Raw genomic sequence first — 27,205 nt, 5'->3', positions numbered from 1 at the left:
TACCCGAAAAAATTCGAAACCAACGATACACAAAAACAGTAATAATGTTCCTATTTGTGGCAGAAATTTCAGCCAAACTTTCAAACCATAGCTTACTGTGAGTGTCATAACAACTGGAATTTTTACCTACCAAACAAAGCGCAATTGGTCCCATAACACCGAATACATTTTCACACAAAAATGGAAGTTAACCCAACAAAAAGTTTTAAGTGAAAACAGATTATAAACAAGATTGATAGATATCGAAATATGCCTACAATTCGTATACAGCACCCTCCTGTCTTGAATAGTTACTTTAATATTAGACCATGACAGCGCATACAAAACAGTCCAACAGATTTTAAGCCTACTGTTGGCCTGTAGGCAAACATTTAATAATTTGCATTGTAACGGCAAAAACCAAGTGCAAGTATTTTCATTCCAAAGCCTCTGCATAGGTTTAAGTTATTTTTTTAAATCCAATGAAAACTTTTTCACAACAATAAATAATACACAGTTTTATTTACAATGCAAGAAGACTAAAAACAGTATGAAACAAGATTGTGCACAAACATGTAACAAATCATATTTACTAGACACATAGACTATTCAGGGTAAAGCAGTAAAAATAATACATTTTTTAAAAATACGGATATAAATTGGAAATATGGTGCACAAACAAGCATGTTAAAAGCATCTTAATTAACTCTTAAACTCTTAAAAGACTTGCTAATCCTACATAAAACTGAAACCTGTCATTTTTTAACAGTTTAAAACCACCAATGAGAAAAACAGGTAAATGTCAAACAACATTAAAGGCACAAAACATTTTTGTTCACATTAATGACTGCTAAAAGTGCAGGGGGTGTAATGCAAGAGAGATAAACAAAATCAACTTTGCATATATTGCTTAAATTTTATTTGCAGATTTGCAATTTTTGTAAAAAATGAACTTACAGGAAAAATAAATTTTTGGACAAAACCAAGTAAAAAAGACTTCAAAAGTTAAACACACCAAATCAATTATAGTTACAGTTTGCATTTGGTAAAGCATTAAATGCTGATCACAATTTGTACTGTAACATTTAATACTTTCTGCTTTGTAAGCTAAAGCTTCAATATAGTTTTAAATGTTTATACTTTTAGTATAGAACATGTTCCTTAAAAGTGCAGAGAAAATCAATAGATTTGGTAATAAAAATAAACAGCCCAATCTTAAACAAACTACATTGATAAAGTCATTTCAATAAACAGTATTGACAACACTTGTAATGTTGCTATTATTATTTATGTCCTTTTTTAGCAAAAAGTTAGCTGGCATTTCCATCAGTTTCCTTAGGTGTGATTTCACTTTCTTCATTTTTTTTTATCTACAGTGGGTTTTACAAGTCAGTTTTTAATGCTTGTTTTAATTACATTGGTTTGGAGGGTTTTTTGCTCCTTTTATTTTATCATGATGTTGCGCCGAAGCAGGAACTTATTTTTGTTGGCACCTCCATAATCTGAAATTTGTTTACAAAATGTTAAGTTTTATGAGATTGTTTCTATTTATTCACTGTTTGAAAACTTATGATACCTGGCAAAACCTGTTATTACCAACATGCATTCACTAAATTCAACAGGAATTTTACACAAACCTTGAAAGAACCTAAATGGGGTGGCTTTCCTATATATTTTTATTTATATATTCTGCAACCTATTTGCCAATTTACTATACACACCATTTGACCTACACACACAATCATTATGTAAAAGCAAAGAATGGGTCCGCACACACCCATGTTTTTACAATTTGGTTATGGTATAAAAAAGATGTATTTTTTTAGATTATTAAGGACAAACTAGTAGAAAGCATCCATCAACCCAAGCTTAAAATGTTTTTTCCATTGTATTATCTTATATGTACAAAAGTGGTAAAAATAAATGGGAACAAAAACTTCCAATCCTTTTAAACCTGTCCTAGAAAATGCTGACACTATTACAGACACTGTCAAATTAAGAATTTTTGCAAAGGTATATTATGCAGCAAAGGTATGTATAACGAACTGAACAACTGTTTATGATATTTTGACATGATTTTCAGTAGCATGCATTCCGTGTTCAACAGTAACATATTTTTAAGACTATCAACCAAGTGTTAGTAAACTCATGCAAAGGAATAAAAGCAGAACCAAATCACACTATCAGTGGTTCCCAAACTAATACACCTTTATACCTTTTGTGTTTTGGAAGACCGTTTGGCCACAAGCTTACTTTGGTTGACAACAGAGAAATTAAATGGATATGTTAATTATGAGCTAACGGGCATTGTGCATTCTTGTTCCATAATAATTTATTCAAATTTGACACAGTTTAATACAGCAAAGAATCAAGAGTTGAGAAATAAATTACAATATGTGGTTACAACAGGAGTTGTTTTTGAAAAGGTTCATTAATGTGTTTTGTTATTTACCTTATTTGTTGAGCAGCATTTTACTTACCTATAGTTTGGTCATCCTCCATCTTTTTGTGTGAAACAAATCGGAATGCATCACTTGTGCAACACAAATAACGGCTGCTGGTACAGCATTGGCAAAGACTGGTTTTAGCCCATTCAAATATGGTACATGTGACACATCCACCACAATCACATGTTATGAACACCACCAAAGCCACACCCAATATGGATCCAATCACACTTCCTCCCGTTTTCCCACCTCGTGAACCTGTAATGCAAATCAACAGACCAAATAACTTTGCCTCACAAAAACATTGCTGCCTTGTTTAGTATATCTCATATCTGTGTCAATTTTGACAATGAAAACTGAAAACTAAGTTGTACATAGTATAAACGTTATTGCTCGTGGCCCCATATAAGTCAACTGTCTTGTTAACTTTAATGAAAACAACTATTGTGTTGTTTAATAAAATTGTTATCAGCAAATTCACTCTGTAAACAAACACACCACCAGTTACTTATTTCGCATTATGTCATTCACATTAAAAAGTTTTACAATGTAATATTGTTACCTAGTGTGTGGATATATATGTATTTTAACAATTAAACTCTTTGCAATTGGGCAGCAAAAACACACTGTTTGTGTGTTAAAAAGTGGTTCTTTTTAAATCTAGGTAACTGTTATATTGAACCAAAGTAATCAACACACAATGCAAAAATAGTAGATGCAAAAAGTGTGGTCCACTGATACAAAAGCAGCCAGTAAAATCTTAAATCAGACCAAAAAGTTAGCCCAATACAAAAAAAAAGTCAAATAGTTTAACATGTAAATAGAATTCTCAAAATTTCTGTAACACATTTTTAAAAGAATGCCATGCAACCAAGGATCACAACATGCAGAAAAAATCAACCAACTGCAGCAAAAACACAATAGTTTAGCACTGATTGTTATATTGGCGTATTTAATTTTTCATTTATTTGTTCGCCAGCTATTTTGCCATTTAAAGCTAGATTGGGTGCTTGTTTTATTTTGCAGTTTTCAAATTTAGCATAATTTTGTTCTACAGACAATACACAACAGACAATACATACAATCAAAGATTTGTATCTACAGCTAAATCTAATATGAAAGCCATTAGCGCATGCAGTTACATTGTCTAACAAACATAGAGTGACGACAAAACAAAAAGGTGCATTATAACAGGATTATAAATGTTTCGGATACTTTTCGAATGTGGTTATGGGCATAGTTTTCAAATGATTCGTCAACAAGCAAACTTTGATTTGAAATAGCAGATAACCTGGCAGTCATGTTTTTTGTTTTACAAGTCACCACGCGTGTGGGGTTATGTCAGACATAAGTGCCCAAAGTAACCCCGGGTGAGTGTTGTGATTTTACCATATACTTATAATAGTTTTAGAGCATAAAAATGTGATGAGAACATATATAAGAAAATGAACCTACAGTATGCTTCAAGTGAGAAAATGTTTAACACCTAAAGCCAACTTGTCGATTATCGCAAGAATGTGCGATTAGAAATGGTGCAAACGATTACAATGTCTTTGGAGACAAACTTAACAGCAGAAACAATGGGACTACCCTTAACAACCAAATAATATTTATATTCATACAATGAATTAAAAAAATATATTGACATGAATTTTAAACTGTTGCTTCAGAGTAGACAATTAGACAGGAACAATGCTAAAAAGGCTGGCACAGTTAAGGTTGTGCAAATCAGATAGATGCAAAGCTAGAAAAAACAATTGTTACATTATAAATTACATATTCTTATTTTATGAATATACTTGTCATTGTGCATGATCCTGGATTAAATGTGTGGAATATGTGAGTGCAATATCATACTTCAATGTTTTATACATGCAAGATGCATACACAAACCACTTACTGTAGCCAGAGTTAGTTTAATGCATTACAATCAGTACCTGTGCTAATGGTAGAAGTTGAACTATCAGTACTAACAGAACTAGCAGCACTAACACCACTGTCAGTGGAAGTCACTACAGAAAACACAAAACAAAATAAACACAACACATCACATATGGAATACAATCAAAAATTTGTATTTATAGACGAATCTAATATAAAAGTCATTACTACATGCAGTTACATTGACTGATAAACATAAAGTAACAACAAAACAAAAAGGTGGATTATAACAGGATTATAGATGTTGTGAAAGCTAATAAATTTTACCTTTTATAAAAGCTGGTGGAAATGATTAAAAGTAGATTTAACAGTTGAAACAGCTACCGTCTTTCAAAAACATGCCTAATGGCAGGTAGTACAGAATGAAGTAAGCTTTGCTTTAGAGTGTAAAAATAGTCACTCTTTCAAACGTTATCATTATCTGCTATAATGTAGTAGCACAGCAACAAAAGATAGCTGTTCAATTTATAAGAATTTAAGACATAAGTGCTAAAGGGAACTAATTCGACGATTGTTTTTTCTATTTCTATTATATCCATTATTGCATATCAGACTTGCATCATTTAAGGGATTTTATTTTGTGGTAAAAATTTATAACCACCTTCAGATGTAAAGAGAACACCCCCCTGATCAGTTGTACCAGTAGCAGCAGGTAATGTTGTTTGGGTTAATACTGTTTCAGTTTGTGTTGTACTTTCTAAAAAATCATCCATGTTAAAATATTTAAAAATTAAAAAGAAAATCAGTACAGACTGTTTGAAAAATGTACTAAAACAATAACAAAAACTAGTATTGTACTTAAAAAACAATCATCAAACAATAATTTAAATGTTTGCAAACCTACTGCATGTATATTAGTAAAATACAAATCACTACAACATGCAAAGCAACAAAACTAAGCAAACATGATTAATAATTTCATGCAAATTCCAACAATTAAAGAAGGTTGTTAGTTTATTTATTGTTTGTTTCTGTTTTACAGCACCCAAAGAATATTTAATCCAGGGTTGCAAAGTCAGAAGGTATAAGGTTAAACTTTGACCACACTGAGTCTGATCTCTAGTATTGTTAGCATGCTGACTCAGAATGTTATAACTTTTAGGAACCTGGACTAGTAATTATATATTAAACTTATTGAGTTTGTTACTTTCTTGTTTGGAGGGTAAAAAAACATAACAATTTCCCAATGAACTGTAGTTAAAAAACAACTGTACCATGTTTTTCTACCACCGTCTACAAACATGTTTAGGGTCAATTTTTAGGTGTTCTTCAGGTAAAACATTTGTTTGAGTAATAATTAAAATAGTTGGTTTTTAAGCCATAACTACATTTAAACGTTTGCTTGTAAGATTATAACTTTATTGTAGTTAGCCGATAGTAACTTTATAGTGGTAACAGGCGTAGTTTGGAAGCAGATCTTCAACATAGCGTACTTTAATTTTGAGCAGCAGATAACCTGGCAGCTATGTTTTTTGTTATACACATACCACATGTGTTGGGTTAAATCGACGATAATTCGGCCAAAGTATCCCCGGGTGAATGTTGTGATTTAACCATATACTTACAATAGATTTAGAGCCTAGATAAAAAAAATAAGCGTTCCTAAACCAGGACTTTGTGATTTATATCATTTCAATCTGTTGGAAAAATTATATTTGTTACATAAAAAAGCCGATATACTGTAAAAAAAAACAAAAAAAAATAGTATACTGTCCGAGATGGACGACACCAGGGCAACATCGGATATTTCAGTGCTTTGGGAATTTGGCTTTTAATATGCATTTCTGGTTGGATTTGCCAAGCATTACTCCAACCCATTTTGGGCAAGGGACTACTTTAACAACTAACTTATAATTATATTCATACAACACAACTAAAAAATTATATTAGCATTTTTCAAAATCTCGTCCAAACCATCCCCAGTCTCTCCTACTGCATCCATTCTCAAATTAGGTGTTCTAAATGGTATGCAGGTGCACCGAAGAAAACAAAAAAAGTGAGTTTATAAGATATAATCCTAAAAAGATAAAACTTAATTTAATAACTGCCTTTTTAATATCACTACTAATTGTGGGCCCTCAAAACTTTTTTATGGGTGTGCCTTGGGGGAAAAAATGAGTCAAGCTGATGTAATGCATCATAAACAATGTGTTCATGAAAATGTATTCACCAACATGTACATAAGCATTGATAGGATTTAGTGCCTAAAAAGCTTGAAATTGTTTGTTTAAGCCAAAATATTTTGCTGTTTTATTAACATGCAAATACTACCTGACACAAAAGTAGTTTGCTCTGTCAAACTACTGACATTTGCTACTGACACTGAAGTTACTGAAGCAGCAACAGAACTATCAGTTGTTCTGACAGTACTAATTACAGCAGGAGGTGTAGTATCTAATGCATAAATATAGTAATATAGGCATTAATGTTTTAATTTTACAATTGCAGTGTTTCTAATTTTTAATTGATAATTTTCAATTTGTTGTTTGTTTGTTTCTTGCACACAGGAGGACCACCAGCATTTTGGTGTATAAACACTTGCAGTAACCATGCCAACATATTTAACCAAGCCAAATTGTATAGTGCACATGTTTTTTACACACAATTATATGTTTGTATGTATACCTGAGGCTGAACAATCCGAAGTCACAGTTACCTCCCGCATGTGAGAACAACTAGCTGTTGCAGTTGCATTTGAATTTCCGCAACATTGCACAGTAAATGGACTTCCTTCAGTTATTGAAAAAGAACTGATGTTTGCAAAGCAGTATGTTTCATTTGTAGTGCCATTTGGAAAAACCTCACATACAGCTAAAATATGGAGAAAATATACTACTTGTTTTCTGTATGCAATCCAAAAAGTATAGGGTATTATTTACCCAAACATGTTGGTTTAGTCCAGTCACCAGGGCCTATGCAGGTTGCGATAGCAATTCCAGTGTATCCAATTTGGCAAGGAACTGTTACAACATCATTAATGTTTGAAACACCAATCAAGTTGTTGTTAAGTGAAATATCAGATGGAATTAGGTTTTGCCTGCATATTCCTGTGCACAAAATGTAGGATAATTTCATTGGCTTTAAACACGAAAAAAAAGGCTATTTACCAATGCAATTATTACTTAAACTCCAATTGCGATGCATTGTACACTGGGCTGTCACTGTGCCAGAGTAGTTTCCTATGCAGTTTAAATTTATTGTGTTTGGAGTGAATGTTGATCCAGGGTTTGGTGTTTCAAACATTTCACTTTCTGGAATGTCGTTGTTAATGCAAGATATTGCTAAACAACAAAAATTTACAAATTTGAGCTAATAATACAACATAAACTCAAATTTAAACAAAACTTGGTGGATATTTGACTAACCGGTACATGCTGGCAAATTGTCCCAAGAAGCATTACGTAAACATGTTCCAATTACTGCAATACCAGTTAAGCCAGTACCACAGCTTAATGTAGCAGTACATCCTAGTCCACATTGGGTTGAAGAAGTTAAAGTACTTGGTACTGGACATGCTAAATTTACATGTAATGTATTTTAACAAAACGTTGTTAGTCCATAGATAATACTTATTCCGGAAAGGCTAAACCCCCAAAAACAATAGCATACTTCAACATCATTATCATTAAACATACAATGGTGCCCACATTACCAATGGTTCTATTGTACTCTCTATATTCACCATACATTTTGCACAGTAACAAAATTAATTTTGGGTTAGTCCAATGGTATGGTCTTTAAATATGCTAAACTATGACGTACCCTTTCCTTTAAGTGGGGTTAAAATAAAACAATGTTAAAAACTGTTGCTAAATCTTTGTTTCATTAACAGAAGGATTATTTTTTTTTAAATATGCTAGTGGACAGTAGTTTTCATTATGTTAGGAATTTTCAAAAACAACATGGTCAGGAATAACAATCTGTGCACATAGCAACCATTAATAGGGAAATATTTGTGTAAGTTTGGTGATCAGTACTGGGCTTTAATTATAATACTTCGTGAAGTACAAACTATACAAATTTCATTCAATTCTGACAAAAATTCACTTGTTTTAGGAGTCTGGTGGGGTAAATACTGGAAAACATTTAGGGTGAAACACAACAATCAACATCTATAAATGGCAAATCCTACAAGCTATACACAGTTCATTCAGTTTAAACATTATTTGGAAAATTCACCCATTTTGGGGGGTTGGTGGGGTAAATGTTGAGGCTAAAGGGTAAAAAAAACATAAATTGGAGCTGATAAATAGCAAATCTCACAAGGTGTCCAAATTTCAGCCAAATCTGACACTGTTAAAAAAAATTACCCATTTTAGGGGGCTAGTAGAGTAACTCATGGGGTTCGACACACAAACTAAAGATTTAAAACCACAATGACTCAATCAACAGTCCTGTAAAATTTCATCTCAATCAGATTTTTATTTAAAATTTTTACCACTAGAGGCGTTTTTAGCAATAACTGGTAATGTTTCTGATGTAATAATGCTAAATACACAACACAAAAAAATTTTCACTTACGAAAGGTTAAAAGTGTGACTGTCCTTGAAAAATTATTTCCTACTCTGTCTTCCAAAATGACACTTCTATTATTGTCTGAAGCAATTAAACCTTTAATGGTAAATGTAGTTGTAACTATATTTGAAGATTCACCACGAACAGCACTGCAAAAACAAGAAATAATGGTATCAATAAAAAGCGATCATGTTAAATTCTGATGGAAACAGTTGATAAGTTTCTTATAAAAACGTTAAATTTAACCAAACTACCCAAATGCAGATACTGCAGTAACAATTTTGTGCTGTGGTAACATTGTTCTAAACTTTGTTTTGTATGGTGACCTTCAGTAAACTGTATCATGCAGATAGCTATACCAACAAAGACTTTTTTCTGTATTACACAATTTCTGAGCTAAAAATTGTAGTCAGGGCTGAATGTGCCTTAGCAAAGTAGACAATAACCCCATAATAATCTTGATACAGTTTTACTGGTCTACTATTCATCTTTTCATTCATTAACAACATTTTACCGGACTTGTCCACAATCCAACTATTGTTTGATTTATTCAGGTTTTGATGTCTTGAGAACTGCAGTACAGTTAAACGGATGTTGACAACAACTAAACTGTTAGTAACTTCGTTAATGTCTTTCTGTCATTTGCCCTTAAAAGCCAAAAACAAAAAACTCAATATTTTCAAAAAAGACCTAAAACACAAGCAACAAACTATTTGTGCTTGTTCATCCTTTCATCTTTCATGTCTTGCAGAGCTGCCTCATTAACCTGTCAATCTGTACTTATCGCATGAATTTGTCATACCTGGCCCTGACAGAAGGCCTTTTTCTGGCTCGATAATTGGTGCACAAAAAATGGGATAGTTTTAAGACCACCTGGCAATCAATAGGTCGATCAGGTCAAAATTTTTGACAACAAACAGACACCACTCTAACAACAATTGTATAAAATTTCAGTATATTGGGGGTTGTACTTTAAAAAGAAAGACCTGAAAACATAAAAGTTTACATGGGCGGTAAAAAGGTAAACACTGTGTAAATCCAATTGAAAGTCGGTGTCCTTGCTGTTTTTATTAAACTGTTCATCAATGACAATTGGATATAGTGACAATGCAAATAAAATTTGACTTGACTTGACTTGAGTTACATAGTGCTATAAATTCTTAACGACGTTCCAACTAAAAAAGCATACATCCTGGGTTTTGTACGCAATTATAGCCATTTTTTCAATTAATGTTTAGCTTGCCTGTGTTTTAACTGCTGGGCCATCCAGGGGCAAATGGATACCTAACTATCACATGTGTAAATTAAAAACATTAAGCTCTATCTCCTAAGTGGGTAGAACATTCCAGCATTAGACTGCAAAATATATGGATCAAAACAATGTAATGACCTACAATTAACTCGCTGAATACCTGTTTTAGAATCTAACCAATAACAAAGCAAGCAATTGTTACATCATTTCAAGACACAAACAATTTTCTTGCATTACATACATGGAATTAACACTTTACAAAATCACTTTCTGTGCTATATATCATAAGTTCTTGCCAATACAGGTTTGGCCAAGGAAAACAATATTTACCTTGCATCAATTCGGATCAGCAATGTCTCATTCAAATTAACACGAGATATAACAGATCCTCCAACATCATTTACAAACTGAACCACATCAACACCCTGTAAGACATTTTTGTTAATTTATTTAAAAAAACACTGCATCTTAACAATTGATACTTTGTTCAGGCAATCAGTTCTTAAACAAGTTTGACTTAAGCTTTCAGTTAAGTAGAAAAAAAATGTACCCCAAAGCTCCAGGTGTAAACAGCAACATTACTGGTTCCTGTTTGAGTTGCAGTAACAGAATACAGTGCATCAGTCCCCCAAAGCAAAATCTCATTTCCACTTGTTATCCCTGGTGATGTAATTTGGCCATACACATCTAAAAACAGTATTCAATATGAATTACCCGAGAGAATTTTATTTTCAGGTAAATAATTGTACCAATTTTCAGTTTCAAAGTATATTTAAAGGTTACACATATATACATGTATGTGTAACAAAGGCAACAACATATATATGTGCAGATGATTTCGCCTTATTGCATCACCATATTGCCAAGGTTTTTATATGATTACCCAGATTTATGTGATTAGCAGGTATAAATGCAATTTATTAAACACACAGATCTCAAACAAATTGACAGAAAGTTACCTGGCACAACTTGCAGACATAAAAAGAATGTGACCAAAACAGCTGCCATTTTTTCAAATTTATAGTTTGTTTTCACCCATACAAAAAAACTAGGATAAACTAAACTTCAAAATATATGTTTACAAATTTAGGTAGTAATTGATGCACTATGCAGCTGCAGCCTGCAGCACCATATGAAATGTAAGGCTCTCCAAAGCTTCAAATCGTAGCCTCCACCTCCAACTGCATATCAAAGGTAAACAAACTTGATATAGAGCTCTACGTTACAGTTATGCTGTATAATAAAACAACTAAATACGATGCTGGAACCAAAGCAAACACAAAGGGCTAGTGATTTTCCAAACATCGTGTCTTGAATTTAGAACTGCCGTTTTATGGGTCATCATGTCACTTTTGAATGATAAATGCAACTTTGTGCTTCGTTTTCTAAGGCCAGGCGACTCAGAGTGGACCGACTTAAGCAAGGCTTTTGACAATAATTGTATCTAGCAAACATAGAGTAATCAATAGAGCAACAGAGGCCGTGGCGCATATACGCCACCCGGTGCGCATCCTGTACATACATGTTGCGAACCTGAACATGCCGGTGAACATGTTGAACATCACTGGATATACGGAATATTGCTAAGTTTAATCAAGGATTACAGCTCCACACGTGGTAAAAATACTTTTGATGGCATTTCCTGCACTATTTGGTCAAGTTTTGGGTTTTTTAACATGTTCAACATGCTGATGAAGGCAGAAAACATGAGCACATCACTGGATATACGAATTATTGCTAAGTTTAATCAAGAATTAATAATTTTTGATACCGTTTCCTGTAATATTTAGTCAAGTTTTGGCTTGGGGTTGAACAGCAGGGGGACAAAAGTTTTACATTTTGTGTTTAACATGCCAATTAAAACTTACGCGATCCTGGCAACCAGCAAAAAACGACTCCAGAAACCACGCAAGGGCTTCACTTTCGACCCCAATATCTCGCCAACCAAACAAAGCATCGATGGCATTGGTTTGAAAAAATATTAAAACCACGAATATTAATACGCTTATAAATATGGGTGCTCAATGCTCTTTGATACGTTTCACGGGATAAAAGCCACTGCCATATTCTGTTTCTGCAGAGCATGCCGTTTTCAAAAAGCCATAACTCGTTATTTGAATTTCGGGGGCTCTGTTACGAATATTAACTTGAAGTTCATAACTCGCGCATAATGCCGCCGTCTTCGCTCGCCAGCAAACAATGACGCGCGACCGCTCAAAATGTCCAAAAAGGGGTCACTTTCGACCCCTATATCTCGCGAACCAAACAGAGCTGAACACTCAATGCTCTTTGATACCTTTCACGGGATAAAAGCCACTGCCATATTTCTGAATTTTGATCGCGTAGGTCCAATTAAACACATAAAATAAAACTAACCTTACTACTGCTTAACAGATTTGACAAAGAATGCGTCAGGTATTAGTTTTTGAAATACATGGTTTGTTTCTTTTACCAACGCAAGCCTAAACCTTTCCTGTCCCATCCGAGCAAACCGAGTCATATCACATCCTCCTTCCGTTCGCCTGCAATTGGAGGCATGACGGAAATGATTGATTGATTGTCTATGTTATTACAACACCTTGGTTAGCAAATCGCACAAAGTTGGATTACGCAACATAAGGGTTACAAGACAGTCGGAATTTTGGCGTAAAATCAAGTGTCCTATATATATTTTTAAAAACACTCTTAATGTCTGGAGTATTAGGATCTTATGACTAACCCTATTTCATCTGATGGTGTGCAGTAAATTCCAAAAAAACGCGTTTGAAACTAGAGGTCATGTAATGCAAAAATGAAGTAAACGCAAAAACTGCAACTGAGGTAAGCAACTAAAAACAAGAGACTTTAAAACGTTCCAAAATAACTAAATAACGCAAAAACGTAAATGTGCGCAATACACGGAGTGGCGTCCTCAAGCATAAGTTGCTCAGTAGCTCGCTGCATTCTCCCTCTATAAAAATATTGTCCACGCAAAGTTACAACAATATAAAATTACACAGTCCTCTCGCCATAACGAACTCTTGCGTTCACGAGTAGAACGGCGAAAATTAGGTGGCTACTGGTTAGTCAGATGATTCAGTAGATTTAAGGGGCATGGAATTGTCCATTTGATTTGCGACTTCATGGCAAAAGACTTCTCTTCTTCTGCTGAGTTCGAAAAGTCCGGACAAGAAGCAAGGTTAGAACTTGAGCCTGTGCTTTCCAGTCCGTTGGAATAACGCTCAAGGGCGTGAGATGGGTTTGCATGCAGCAAGGTCACAGGATCACACAACAGGTCTCCTTTCGAGCTAACAAACCTACGAAGAAAAACAGTGCCACGGTTTAGCAGCCAAGGCAGCTTTGAGGCTCATAGCAGGACTCGGCGGAAACAACTAATAAAACGTTCGTGTGGCGTTTGGTTAGTAAAGGTGCACAGTAGAAAAAATCGTGGTTGTAAAGCAGAAGTTTCATGGTCTTTCATCAGACATTTTTTTTACATTCACCGTTCCCTTGCGGATGGTATGGCGTGGATTGACTAGTAGCGATGCCAAGCGAAAGTAAAAATTGACACGTTCCCTTGCTGAGAAAAGAGGTTGCTCTGTCGCTGTGAATATAGTCGGATAAACCAAAAAAGCAAAATAGGGTTAAAAGGCAATCGATAACGGTAGATGAACCCATTCTCTTGCAAGGAAAAACAAAAGGATATCGGCTGTATTCATCTACACCGATTATAACGGAAGGATTCTGTCCAGGATCAGGAACAATATTCAGTGTACCTAGTCGGTGGCGTAAATCGTAGGAATACTAGGTCAACTCTAATCCCCACGATATCATTACGTGTGTTTAATCTTGCCCTGTTTTTTTTTCGTTTAAACATGTAATAAACCGACTTTTGATCGAGGATCGAGGTGAAATTTCCAGTTTTATTGAAAACCTAATAAAATAGTCTTTTTTGTGAAAAATACTATTATAACAGTTAAAACTGATTATTAGCTCAGGTACGAAGCAGCACCACTTGCAATCTAGTCAATCTCTTTACTTTTTTACTCAGCAATATGGTATAACCACAGCCTTTTTTTCGACACATTTCACAGATTATTGCCACTCCAAAAAATAGCCATAATGCTTTTATTGGTATTAAAACTGACAAAGTTAACAACTCCACTTAATTCATCAGCCTTGTTTATTTAAACATCTCTACGTTTTGTGTATAAAAATGCACATGTTTCGCCCTGCTTTTTATAGACAACTTAGAGTGAGGACAGTTAGTAAATAACTTAGTCTATATTACTATTGTAGCAATGTGTATATTATAATGTTTGTGTATTTTTATTTTAGCGGCACATCTGACACGTCAAGGTAATTTTGTCTTTCCTTTAAATTCTAGCGGCCTTAGATTGGGTAATCGTAAAAGCGTGTCTCGTAGCCGCCTTCGTTGTGCAGTAGTTATTATGGGTCCCCTTCCCTGAAGGGGACACACATTGTTTTTGTCCGTATTTTTTTTTCTTTTTTTCTTTTTTTCTTTTTTTCTTTTTTTCTTTTTTTCTTTTTTTCTTTTTTTCTTTTTTTCTTTTTTCTGTCTAACGCTGGTTTGTGAGACGCATTTGGTCAAGAAAGAGTGCTTCAAATTTATTCAAATTTGGACATATGTTAGTTATTAATTCAAACTTGATCCTCCAGAAGTTTGACCCCGAATTACCCAGCGGAAACGTAAATCTGTCTAACGCTCGTTTGGTCAAGAAAGACACTGTAGGCAGAAGTCCCAAGAGAGTAACTCACTGGTTTACGATAGCAGGAGGGCTCAGCTTGACGTCGGACAGGCGTTTTACGAGACGGCGTTTCGGTGATTAGAAATCAGCTGTTTTACACAGCAATGCTATTTCGTTTTATTAGGTTATTACTCACAATTTCAGTTTTGGCAAAGGTTTCACACCTATGACGTGATTTAAATCTAATAAGCGTGCTTCGGTTTCGTATATGTCAAGCAAAACTTTGTTAATCAATATTAAGATGAAAAAATAAACTTGACAATTTTGCAAGATAAATGTTTTTTAAATGCTCGTTGTCAGGTTGGCCGCCGCATGACCACGGGTTACTTAAGGTCAACTAGTAGGTATTACTAACACAGTTCAGAACTTTCTTTCGTCATAACGTAGCGTTTTTTGGCAATCAATTTAGGAATCAATACTCAAGGCATGTATAAATTAGGTTAAACGGTGTTGTTGAACACTAAGGACGGCGTGCTATTGAAAACGGTGTCGAAGGGTCAAACAGTCGTTTGGTGTGTGCACCCTGAGAGGTTACTACAGGTCAATGGTACTCATTTTGCGAAACAAAGTTAAATGAAAAACAATTTGTTATGTATACACTTGTAGCAAATTGCTTTTTAATTCAAAGTGTATGTAACACAACTGTTACTGCTTTTTAGAAAAAAAATGTGTTTAAAACCTGACCTTGAACGACAATATCTGGGTCAAAGCAAGAGAATCAATTGAAATTATTTTATTCGTTCTTTTTTAATGTTTTTGTAATTATATGACAATAATAGTGCAAAAAGAATACGGACAAAATTTTTTTATTGTTGGGTTAATGCTTACGCAACGTTTGTTTACCGTAAATCCGCACAAACATGCGTGTGGGGACCATTCGTTTTTGTTGACAAAAACAATCATATGTGTAGATCAAATGATGTGTATAGTAATTTGGTAAATATCGGCAATGTATAGTAATTTGGTAAATATCGGCGATTTTATCAGCAATGGTAGTGAAGCATTAAATTTATTTTTTATTGAAAAATATTATTTTTTCTGTGGAAATAATCGAAGGTGAAATGGTTTTTACATGAAATTGACGGTTAAATGTGAACTGTTATGACAAACGCAAACGCATTTTAAGCAGTGAAATAGCAGCAGTACCAGATTCTCCTCGATTGTAAACTGTAAAATACAAAATGGGCCAAGGTTGTTGTATCTAATAGGCATCCATGTTCTGATAACAAATGAAGTAATGAAAAGTGACAGTTCAGGGTGGGGGAAGCATTTCTAGTGCTTCATCAAGCAAACTAGGGCCTAGCACACTATCAAATGAAGGACTTGGGACATTGGATTTGAAAAGCAATGATACATGGTAAGTGGTTGTCAATTGTCATGATATGCTTGTCATTCTCAACTGTTTCTATTATTTTAGCAGATGGTAATTTGTTATTTTTTAGGCATGTTTAAAAATATGGTAGCTCATCTCTAGTGTGATCCTGGTTTTGTAAAACTTTGGCTTTCATTTCTCCTGGCCTAACTCAAGCATTTTTGTGTAAACTCCTACTTGTCAAATTAAATGTTGCATACACTTTTTCTTTTATTTTTTGTTGCAGTTCAACATCTGGAAAACTAAATAGAAGCAGAAAAAAGCAGCAGAATCAATCCAAAGGTAATTCAAGATTGCCTTCGACAACATGGAAGAAAGTAATTGATTGTGGAAGAATGGTGTGGGTGAAATGAGCTCACTGAAGTGTCTGCTAAATCATTGATGCATACAAAATGATTCTTGCCTCATTTGCAGGGGAACATTTTATTTTAAGATATTCACCACACACTTCAGTTTTACATGAATCAAATCGAAATATGTTAGATGTGTTCCATGATTTGTTGGTGTTATTTTAATCTCGTACCCAAATTAAGGCAAAATTGTTGTGTTGGTTAGATGTGTTTAAACATTTGTTGGTATTACAGCTGACTTACCTACATGACATAATCATGGCGTCGTTAAAAAAGCATCTTTTGGGTAAATATTTATACATTTTCACTTTGATGTAGGCTCTTTCAGTAAAAGTGATTCATCAGACAGGAATGAAAAACCTTCATTTTCAACCAGTAATCTCTATGATAGCTTGTTTGATACAATCTCATCTTTCACATGGTAGCTGGTTTAATTTTATTTCAGTAACTCGCAACACATTGCATTTTCAGCTGAACAATGTTGTTTCACCTTTTTTGTTTCTCAGTCTGTTTACTTGATGACCCCTTTTTAGTGTACTCATTGTAAATGCAGGTTTTTGCTTGATCATACAATCTTGTAATTATTTATCCTCTTCACATTTATTTCTTCTTTCATATAAGTGTGGCACCCAATATGAGTATGTTATTGTGTGGAAATTGGGTTTATGAGGTGCTTTATTTTTTCATTAATAAAATGTTGCCCTTAACTGTGCATTTGTTATTTTATCATTTTAAGTACTAGTCTTAACTGGTTTAAAATCACAAAGGGCTTGATGTAAACAAAAACGGTTTTCACAGGTCAACTCTAAACTACATCTAGTAAACACATACCAAATATCTTCAGAATCTAACCACCACATCATAAATAAGAGGCGTACATCATAAGCGAACGAAGGGCATGACCGCTTTAAAATCATCTTATGCGCTGACGACCTTTGTAGCATATACAGGCTCCAGATCACAAACGGTTTAAGGCAAACAAAAACGGTTTTCACAGGTCAACTCTAAAATACATCTAGTAAACGCACAAAAAATATCTTTAGAATCTAACCACCACATCATAAATGAGAGGCGTACATCATGAGCGAACGAAGGGCATGACCGCTTTAAAATGAATTTTTGCGCTGACGACCCTTGTAGCATATACAGGCTCCAGATCACAAACGGTTTAAGGTAAATGAAAATGGTTTCACAGGTCAACTCTAAAATACATTGAGTAAACACATACCAAATATATTTATCTTCTAAGAAGAACATCAAAAACAAGAGGCGTACATCATAAGCGAGCGCAGGGCACGACCGCTAGTGCTGTCGATTTCATGTAGGCCTATAGCATGTAAATTTCTTGTAGCGTGTAGAATACAATCTCAACGTATAGTGATGATGAGCGCCTCTTGGTTTTAGGGTAATGATAGGAATTGATTGATATTTTGCATGCGTTCACTCGACGTAGGTCTAGTTTAACGTTAACCTGTGAAAACCGTTTTCAATACATGTCGTTTGTGTTCTGGAGCCTGTACATGCTACTGGGTCAACAGCGCATAAAATTATTTTGAAGCGGTCATCCCCTTCGTTCGCTTGTACGCCTCTCATTTATGATGTGGTGGTTAGATTTTAAAGATATTTTGTATGCCTTTACTAGATGTAGTTCAGTGTTGACCTGTGAAAACCGTTTTTGTTTACCTTAATCCGTTTGTGATCTGGAGCCTGTATATTCTACAAGGGTCGTCAGCGCAAAAAATCATCTTAAAGCGGCCATGGCCTTCGTTTGCTTATGATGTACGCCTCTCATTTATGATGTGGTGGTTAGATTCTTAAGATAGTTTTTATGCGTTTACTAGATGTATTTTAGAGTTGACCTGTGAAAACCGTTTTCATTTATCTTAATCCGTTTGTGATCTGGAGCCTGTATATGCTACAAGGGTCGTCAGCGCGAAAAATCATTTTAAAGCGGTCATGCCCTTCGTTCGCTCATGATGTACGCCTCTCATTTATCATGTGGTGGTCAGATTCTAAAGATATTTTTTATGCGTTTACTAGATGTAGTTTAGAGTTGACCTGTGAAAACCGTTTTTGTTTACATCAAGCCCTTTGTGATTTTAAACCAGTTAAGACTAGTACTTAAAATGATGAAATAACAAATGCACAGTTAAGGGCACACACTTATATGAAAGAAGAAATAAATGTGAAGAGGATAAATAATTACAAGATTGTATTATCAAGCAAAAACCTGCATTTACAATGAGTACACTAAAAAGGGGTCATCAAGTAAACAGACTGAGAAACAAAAAAGGTGAAACAACATTGTTCAGCTGAAAATGCAATGTGTTGCGAGTTACTGAAATAAAATTAAACCAGCTACCATGTGAAAGATGAGATTGTATCAAACAAGCTATCATAGAGATTACGGGTTGAAAATGAAGGTTTTTCATTCCTGTCTGATGAATCACTTTTACTGAAAGAATCTACATCAAAGTGAAAATGTATAAATATTTACCCAAAAGATGCTTTCTTAACGACCCCAGCAGGCACCGCGACGTCGAAATAAAGTCGAAATGAGGTTCGGACCAGACGTCGTTTCCACTAAGATTTTTTGGTCGAAAATGCAACAAAATTTAGGAATTTCGACGTCTAACAACGACGTCAGTTTTTCGTCTTTTACTGACGTTGAAATCGCGTCTATTACCGACGTCTCTTTACATACATTCTAAGGTCGAAAATGCAGCAAAATTTAGGAATTTCGACGTCTAACAACGACGTCAGTTTTTTGACTTCTACTGACGTTGAAATCGCGTCTATTACCGACGTCTTTTTGCATACATTCTAAGGTCGAAAATGCAACAAACTTTAGGAATTTCGACGTCTAACAACGACGTCAGTTTTTCCACTTTTATTGACGTTGAAATCGCGTCTATTACCGACGTCTTTTTGCAATACATGCTAAGGTTGAACACAAACTTCAACACTACCTGTATAACAAATGGAAAATTTATTAAAAGAAAATTGAAATTGAAAGAAATATCAACGAAGAAACACGTTGAATAAAATATAACATTATTTGTTAGGGGACATTCCTCCCTTTCGGGATTTCGCATGCTTCAGATAGTTTCCGACTTTCTGAAGCAGACTCGCCTCGGTAATCCCGGGGTAATTTCCACGAACACTCTCTGTGCAACAAACATGCTTTAATCAAAAGCACTGGAAAAACATAAGTCTTATGTATTTATACATACACCATAAGGCAGTGGTTCTCCACTAGTTTAAGGCCAGGGACCACCAGTTCAATTAAACCAATATCGTGGACCAGTCCATTGTTAAGTAAAGATAAAGAAAGCATCCACAACAAGCATATTAACTTGAAATATATACCTTTAATGCCTGAATTTTGAGGAATGATATCAAACAACTGACAGCTAACAATAAATGGCTAATAACTTAGATAATATATAAGCTATTGCTGCCCAGCATAATATCAAGTTTATTGAGCCCTTCTGGCAAATGTACTTAAATACTCTTTATTTGCACTGAATATCATGCAATTAATTCCAGTTTATATAGCCAATGCCCTGTTGATCACCCAAAACGTCACCATGGACAACTTGTAAGATTGAGGTCTATGGGCCACCAGTTGAGAACCACTGCCATAAGGCCTACTATACATTTGGAGAAACAAAAATTCAACCCAATTGCTTCTGAAAACAGAATCTAATCGGTCCCCACACATTAAAGGTTGTTTAGAAAGTTGTTCACAGGAGTTTAAATATACTTGAACCCTTTTTCATATACAATGCAGGGTGAGGGGGAATTGGAAATAAGCTGGTTAGGTAATGAAAACAATAAGAGTCCCTGACAGGTTAGTAGCCTCATAATAATGATACAAGTATTTACCTTGCACAACTTTGCAAAGATTGGTGTGGGCAAATGCCAGCTTTGCATGGTTTCCTCTAAGGTTCATGGTGGCCATAAACAAATTGCTGAACAACCTATTGCAAATAAAAAATAATTACAAAAAATAAACTGAAATCACTTTTGCAGCTATTTAGTTTAACCCTATAATTTTTAATTCAAAAAGAAAATTATTACTCGCGCATGACTCTGTTCACAGTGTCCACTTCACTGTTCCCTCCAATCAACTTTAATTGTTGAACCTTAAAGTAGTTAGGAGTTGTTTTTTACCATTAGAGCTTGTAGTTGTTTGTACTTCTACTTATTTTGTAGTGATTGGCACAACATTCTCATTCAAGTTGCAAAAAAAATTGAACTACAATCTACAAACATACCAGCTGATTTCTCGTTTCTTCATTTTGACAGTCACTTTCCATTTTTTGAAATTCCTCCAGACTTGTAATTTGGTTGAAGACATCCTTGGCAGTTGTGACGCTGTTTTCTTTCTTTGCCATACTTTCCTTCATTTCCATCATGGTCCTCAACATTTTGTTATTGGTGGCTTGAATGTTTTTTAGATCTACACATAGACATATATGTAAACTATCATTTGTACTAAAAATATGGTCAGAACAACCAGAACTTACATTTTTCCAAAACATGGAAGTTTTGTAAACTTTCATCTGAACCTAAAAAATGTATAGAGTAGTCATTGGATGACACCAAATAGTCAAACACATATGTATTACTGCAGCACTTTTACAATATTAAACATGAAAACAGTAGTTTTAACCTTTGCAACAAGGTGCACTGATATGTCTAGAAAAGTAGCTGAGCAGGCCCCTTTATAACGTCAAAGGTTAAAAAAATTGAATGTGACTTTATTTAAAAATAGATTTTTTTCCAACACAGAACACACAAACTTACCGTGTGGTAAATTATCATCTGTACTTGTAAAGGACAGGTTTTCCACATCAGAGTGTGTATCTGTTGATTGGGGAGGACTAGGTAGCAAAGGTTCAGTGTCATCACCACTGTCACTTTCTAAACAAATATTTAAAACTTAGAAACGTGACTTAACACAAGCTATTCAACAAACTAATCTACATACCCAACTCAACTACAATCCTCTTTTTTTGAGGTATATCACCTAAAACCAGTAAAATGAGTTAAAAAATAAAACTATTTGCTTTAAAACATTTCCAAACCTATGTCAAAGTCGTTTGGGTGTTTTGCTTTTCTAGACGCCCTTGTCTTTTTTCTCTCTTCATCCACGTCTGAATCCTCAAATGAGGTGGTGGATTCATTGAACTGCTGACATTCTCTTCGCACATATAAAAAGCTCAAAAAGTTTGTTACCAAGAACATCACAAAATGAACTAATTTTACCTGAATTCTTCTTAATTTTTATCAAAGGAAATGCAAACCAATCTCCTGATGGTGTTTCTCTTGTCTTAATAACTTTTTCAGCATTCGAACAATTTGGCCAGAAAACTTGATTGTTTTTTATCCAGTTTGATGGAATCACACCCTCTTCCTCTCTATCTTTTTCTTTCCATGCCGCCAATGACCACATTTTTTCTAACTTTTATCAAATATATACTGAACAACAAGACAATTAAATTACATGCAACAAAGGTATCAAGACAAAACCTTTTTCATTGGTTACACAGACACATTTTGTGTGCAAGTCTTTCTTATTTATAAGCTTGGTATTGCTGGAAACATGATTTGGCATGTAGCAAATGTTAAAAAGTTTTGAATCACAGGGCTTTGTAAAAAAAACTGTACAGTTTTTTTTGAAAACCATGTCACAAACACAGTTATTTTCAGAAACTTCTTTGACAAATGCAAAACAACCATTGTCAAGTAAAAAGCAGTTATCTTTTCGTGTAGTACAAACATGTATCTTTTGATTAACAGATTCAATTGACACATTGTCCAACTCTGAAATTCGTTAACAAATTTGTGCTGCTGGGTTTTTTTAATTTCTGACAAATTTTTTTAATATTCTTAAATGGTTTTCAAAATGAAAAGCAGAAAAAGAGTTCAAATCTGACTTAAAATATTCAACATCATCCACCAAATGTTGCACACAATGCACATTGTACACAATAAAAGTTTTACCATACAAAAAACTTGACTTGTTAACAAAGTATGCACTTAATTGTTTTGCATAACTTAAATACTGCAAGCGAAATTGTTCTTTGGGGCAAAGATATATTGTCATTGCCACAACAAGTGATAAAAAGTGTTCATAAATTTTACTGGACACCACTCCTTTAAGCACAACCATTCCAGTGTACAACAAAAACTGACGATATTCAGTGGCTTTCCATCTTTCCAACTCTGAAAGTGGACGAGGTTGTCTTGCAAATTCTCTGGGCAATTTACCATTCAAAGTTGACAAACGTTGCGAAATAATGGCAATTTGGTTAGATGAAAGTCTACATTTCTTGGGCCCTTTTTTTAGATACAATAACATTCGCCTGACAACCCCCAAACAAACAAAGTGCATATAATCCAAAGCAAAGCCTGACACACATGAAACACCATAAGAAACAAGGGGCGATATTTGAATTTGATGTTCCTTAAACATAAATCTGTTAAAGTCACGATCATTTCTTAGTTGATGTTCAAAAGGATCATGAAACCACTCTGCCTTGCCATTCACCTTTGGGATTACACCTTTCACAAGCAAAATAAGAATTGTGATTTTTAACACACTTCAAATACGCTCTTGCTGGGGCATCACAAATAAAAGCCTTGATTTCGACATTATGCGTAATATCTTTATGTTTCAAACCATTCTTGTTGAGAAATTCATACTCAGTTAAAAAATCTTTCATAAAGTCAAAAACTGAAATTGGCTTGTGATTACCTACAAAAATTGCAACCACAAAAGGCTTACTTACTTCAACCATACACAAAATTGGCCACATTTGTACATTATTGGACTTAAAAAGTGGTACACCATCAACATTGACTTTTAAAAGTAAGGAGTTCTCCAGTAACGGATTCTGAAGGGATTTTAAAAACTTAAGAAGTCCAATTGTTAGGCCTAAGTACACATAAGTTCCACCACACAAGGCTTTAGTCTCCACAGTTTTAGGTGTTTGCATGAGTGTTCTTGCATCTTTTGGAAGATTTAAACCAGCATGTACTATCAAAACATTTAGTAAGCCATTTATAAACTCACGCGTCACTTGATGCTGAGCACATAGCTGTGACAGTTTTTCCTTTACCAGTAAATCAGCTTCTGAAAAAACTTTGTTACTGTTTTCATTTTCTGGTGAAAGTTCAATGTCTTCACTAAAATTAAAACCACTTATGCTAGTGTCCGAATTACTGTTGATTTGTTCTTCGGAACTCGAAGAAAACTCTTCGTCAATACCATCTGCCACTTCATGCAAAATTATTCTTTTTGGCCTTATATCTTCTTCGTCGCTTGATACTGAAGAACTGGAAGAATATGCTTTGGCAGCCTTCATCAACGTTCTATAACGCCTGTAATATGCGGCCCTACTGCTCATATTCGTATCTCACTCTTAACTTAGTTCGCGTGAACTGGACCAAAGTGACGAGCACGCCCTTAGCGCTTATTGGATCCTGTGGTCACATGACACTTGCGCTGGAGAACGAGACGAAAAAGGCGCGAAGGGATGAGCGCAAAATGAAATTTATTGAAACTGGCATTAAAGTGCCTGACAGCGGGAGTTAGAACTTATAAGCTGATAACGTTGAAGGGAAAAATGCCATTGTTTGCGTCCCATGGGAGAGTCATTCCCCGATACTTATGAAAAAACAGGCATCCGAGCCTGATCGACAATAAATATGTATTTTATTCTGATCACCGCTAACATATTTTTTGAATTGGTGTTTATCAAATTAAGATGTCAATACCTACTTTTGTTATTCATGCTACTAAATTATACACATAGATTTTTCTTCTGAAAATCAAATTGCGATATTTAATGTTAATATACACGCGAGAAAATATGATGTTAAATTGACGTTTAAAAATGGTTTACATTTTTTGTAAAAAAGACGTTGAATTGTGGGTAATTTGTCCAAAAGTACAGTTTCTTTTGCGACATTTAATCAAATTTATTTCAACGTCGATAAACACATAATTTCAACGTGAAAAAAAGACTTCGAAATTTAATCCATTTTACGACGAAGTTGCGGAGACACCAAATTACTACGTCGAACGTACGTGAAAAACTCAACGTTACTTAAACGTTTAAAACTTGTAGTTAAATCGACGTTCAATAATGGTTTCAAATTGTATTTTAAGTTTTGGGTTGGGTTTGGGTCGGATTTCAACGTTGAAATGTGGTAGATTTTTAAACCAACAAAAGACGTTTCATCGGCGACGTTTAGTCGACTTCATTTCAACGTCGACAAAGGCACATAATTTCAACGTGAAAAAAACGACGTCGAAATTTAATCCATTTTACGACTAAGTTGCGGAGACACCAAATTACGACGTCGAACGTACGTGAAAAACTCAACGTTACTTAAACGTTTAAAACTTGTAGTTAAATCGACGTTCAATAATGGTTTCAAATTGTATTTTAAGTTTTGGGTTGGGTTTGGGTCGGATTTCAACGTTGAAATGTGGTAGATTTTTAAACCAACAAAAGACGTTTCATCGGCGACGTTTAGTCGACTTCATTTCAACGTCGACAAAGGCACATAATTTCAACGTGAAAAAAACGACGTCGAAATTTAATCCATTTTACGACTAAGTTGCGGAGACACCAAATTACGACGTCGAACATACGTGAAAAACTCAACGTTGCTTTAACGTGCCTAATATGCCATTAATTCGACGTCGAATACCGGTTGATTTCGGACCTTGAAAATTGTGACTAATTTTCGACCTTACTTTGACGTCTTTTTGACGTCCTAGTTTTGCATAATGGTCGATTTTTGTCAGAAAGACGTCGATATGAAATTTCGACGTGAATATGACGTTTAGGCAACGCCCGGTGCCCGCTGGGACGCCATGATTATGTCATGTAGGTAAGATAGTGTTAATACCAACAAATGTTTAAACACATCTAACCAACACAACAAGTTTGCCTTAATTTGGGTACGAGATTAAAATAACACCAACAAATCATTGAACACATCTAACATAACAAGTTTGCTTTAAATTGGGCACAAGAATTGTTAAATAAACCTGCCTTCGGGTAGTACAGCGGCAAAAACACACATATTTTGATTTGATTCATGTAAAACTGAAGTGTGTGGTGAATATCTTAAAATAAAATGTTCCCCTGCAAGTGAGGCAAGAATCATTTTGTATGCATCAATGATTTAGCTGACACTTCAGTGAGCTCATTTCACCCACACCATTCTTCCACAATCAATTACTTTCTTCCATGTTGTCGAAGGCAATCTTGAATTACCTTTGGAATGATTCTGCTGCTTTTTTCTGCTTCTATTCAGTTTTCCAGATGTTGAACTGCAACAAAAAATAAAGAAAAAGTGTATGCAACATTTAATTTGACAAGTAGGAGTTTACACAAAAATGCTTGAGTTAGGCCAGTAGAAATGAAAGCCAATGTTTTACAAAACCAGGATCACACTAGAGATGAGCTACCATATTTTTAAACATGCCTAAAAAAATAACAAATTACCATCTGCTAAAATAATAGAAACAGTTGAGAATGACAAGCATATCATGACAATTGACAACCACTTACCATGTATCATTGCTTTTCAAATCCAATGTCCCAAGTCCTTCATTTGATAGTGTGCTAGGCCTTAGTTTGCTTCATGAAGCACTAGAAATGCTTCCCCCACCCTGAACTGTCACTTTTCATTACTCCATTTGTTATCAGAACATGGATGCCTATTAGATACAACAACCTTGGCCCATTTTGTATTTTACAGTTTACAATCGAGGAGAATCTGGTACTGCTGCTATTTCAATGCTTAAAATGCGTTTGCGTTTGTCATAACAGTTCACATTTAACTGCCAATTTCATGTAAAACTAATTTCACTTTCGATTATTTCCACAGAAAAAATAATATTTTTCAATAAAAAATAAATTTAATGCTTCACTACCATTGCCGATAAAATCGGGCTGTGTTATAACACATGTTCTGAAACGGGGATTTTTTCATAACACAAGCGCTTCTAATCGAGCACTTGTTGACGAATCGGGTGATAGACCTCTGTGCAACACTTCTAGTTTAAATTAGACCTAAATTATTTAGCAGGGCTATGCCCCTAAATACTTACAACCTTTAACACCTGATTTTATTAGATGCAATGTAAGATTATACAATAACAAAGATTTACAAAGTCAAAAACATAATCATAATCATAAAACATAAACTCGACGCAGTCGGGCGAGGCCTATATATACTGACGCAACTGGGCGCGGCCTTTATATCCGGTTGCCAGCTTGCATAATGCGCTTGTAACTTAACACAATAAAAAGAGAATACACGCGAGTCAAGTTACAAGAGTTGCGATAAAGAATGCGTAAGTTATTCGTTTTTGAAATGCATGGTTTGTTGCTTTTAACAACGCAAGCCTAAACGTTTCCTGTCCCACCCGAGCAAACCGAGCCATATCACATCCTTGTGCCGTTCATCCATGGTTGGCAAATCGCACACTGTTGGATTACGCAACAGTAAGTCTGTTGTTTGATTTATTGTGTGAATTCTATATTGTAGTGCAGTGTTTCTCAATCTTT

At 34.7% G+C, this 27,205-nt stretch overlaps 2 protein-coding genes and 2 long non-coding RNA genes across 7 annotated transcripts; 1 reads left to right on the top strand and 3 right to left on the bottom strand.

Moving 5' to 3' along the window:
- Positions 1–632: 632 nt before the first annotated feature.
- LOC145214957 (uncharacterized) lies at positions 633–11,192 on the bottom strand. 2 transcript variants are annotated; one of them, XM_080083598.1, is made up of 12 exons: positions 11,094–11,192; positions 10,685–10,821; positions 10,465–10,559; positions 8,889–9,031; positions 7,733–7,882; positions 7,475–7,648; positions 7,247–7,414; positions 6,993–7,178; positions 4,969–5,064; positions 4,364–4,438; positions 2,460–2,684; positions 633–1,481 (listed from the first exon to the last, which is right to left on the bottom strand). In XM_080083598.1, the coding sequence occupies exons 1-12, from the start codon at positions 11,140–11,142 to the stop codon at positions 1,423–1,425; spliced, it is 1,557 nt and encodes a 518-aa protein (XP_079939724.1). In that variant the 5' UTR covers positions 11,143–11,192; the 3' UTR covers positions 633–1,422. The 2 variants fall into 2 exon arrangements, with proteins under 2 accessions (XP_079939724.1, XP_079939726.1); XM_080083600.1 differs by lacking the exon at positions 7,733–7,882.
- A 4,786-nt stretch (positions 11,193–15,978) lies between these two features.
- On the top strand, positions 15,979–17,316 carry LOC145214962 (uncharacterized). The gene is made up of 2 exons (XR_013857163.1): positions 15,979–16,239; positions 16,481–17,316. It is a non-coding gene; the product is annotated as an uncharacterized LOC145214962 (long non-coding RNA).
- Positions 17,317–19,578: 2,262 nt separating this feature from the next.
- LOC145214960 (uncharacterized) lies at positions 19,579–22,111 on the bottom strand. 3 transcript variants are annotated; one of them, XR_013857161.1, is made up of 8 exons: positions 21,879–22,111; positions 21,698–21,811; positions 21,601–21,639; positions 21,417–21,533; positions 21,137–21,178; positions 20,885–21,069; positions 20,493–20,587; positions 19,579–19,771 (listed from the first exon to the last, which is right to left on the bottom strand). XR_013857161.1 is itself a non-coding variant. In XM_080083605.1 (7 exons), exons 1-7 carry the CDS (start codon positions 22,063–22,065, stop codon positions 20,684–20,686), a joined length of 753 nt encoding a protein of 250 aa, XP_079939731.1. In that variant the 5' UTR covers positions 22,066–22,111; the 3' UTR covers positions 20,602–20,683. The 3 variants fall into 3 exon arrangements, 2 of the variants coding, with proteins under 2 accessions (XP_079939731.1, XP_079939732.1); XM_080083605.1 differs by lacking the exons at positions 19,579–19,771; positions 20,493–20,587 and adding an exon at positions 20,602–20,752; XM_080083606.1 differs by lacking the exons at positions 19,579–19,771; positions 20,493–20,587; positions 21,601–21,639 and adding an exon at positions 20,602–20,752.
- Positions 22,112–25,554: 3,443 nt separating this feature from the next.
- Positions 25,555–26,606, bottom strand: LOC145214961 (uncharacterized). Its single transcript, XR_013857162.1, has 2 exons — positions 26,204–26,606; positions 25,555–25,962 (listed from the first exon to the last, which is right to left on the bottom strand). It is a non-coding gene; the product is annotated as an uncharacterized LOC145214961 (long non-coding RNA).
- Between the last annotated feature and the right edge of the window lie 599 nt (positions 26,607–27,205).

The sequence above is a fragment of the Phallusia mammillata genome, chromosome 2 (genome assembly GCF_965637545.1).
Source record: "Phallusia mammillata chromosome 2, kaPhaMamm4.hap1.1, whole genome shotgun sequence".
NCBI lineage: Eukaryota > Metazoa > Chordata > Ascidiacea > Phlebobranchia > Ascidiidae > Phallusia > Phallusia mammillata.
This window is presented reverse-complemented; position numbering and strand designations above follow the sequence as displayed.

What these genes read in the sequence shown, in the direction of transcription:
- LOC145214957 (XM_080083598.1), bottom strand. Translation starts at nt 11,142, where the DNA reads ATGGCAGCTGTTTTGGTCACATTCTTTTTATGTCTGCAAGTTGTGCCA. An exon ending in TGTTCTCTTTACATCTGAAG is followed by an intron (nt 4,439 to 4,968) that starts GTGGTTATAAAT and finishes TGTTTTCTGTAG; the next exon opens with TGACTTCCACTGACAGTGGT. An exon ending in GGAGGATGACCAAACTATAG is followed by an intron (nt 1,482 to 2,459) that starts GTAAGTAAAATG and finishes AACAAATTTCAG; the next exon opens with ATTATGGAGGTGCCAACAAA.
- LOC145214960 (XM_080083605.1), bottom strand. Translation starts at nt 22,065, where the DNA reads ATGTGGTCATTGGCGGCATGGAAAGAAAAAGATAGAGAGGAAGAGGGT. An exon ending in CTTCCATGTTTTGGAAAAAT is followed by an intron (nt 21,070 to 21,136) that starts GTAAGTTCTGGT and finishes GTCTATGTGTAG; the next exon opens with ATCTAAAAAACATTCAAGCC. An exon ending in AAGAAACGAGAAATCAGCTG is followed by an intron (nt 20,753 to 20,884) that starts GTATGTTTGTAG and finishes AACTACTTTAAG; the next exon opens with GTTCAACAATTAAAGTTGAT.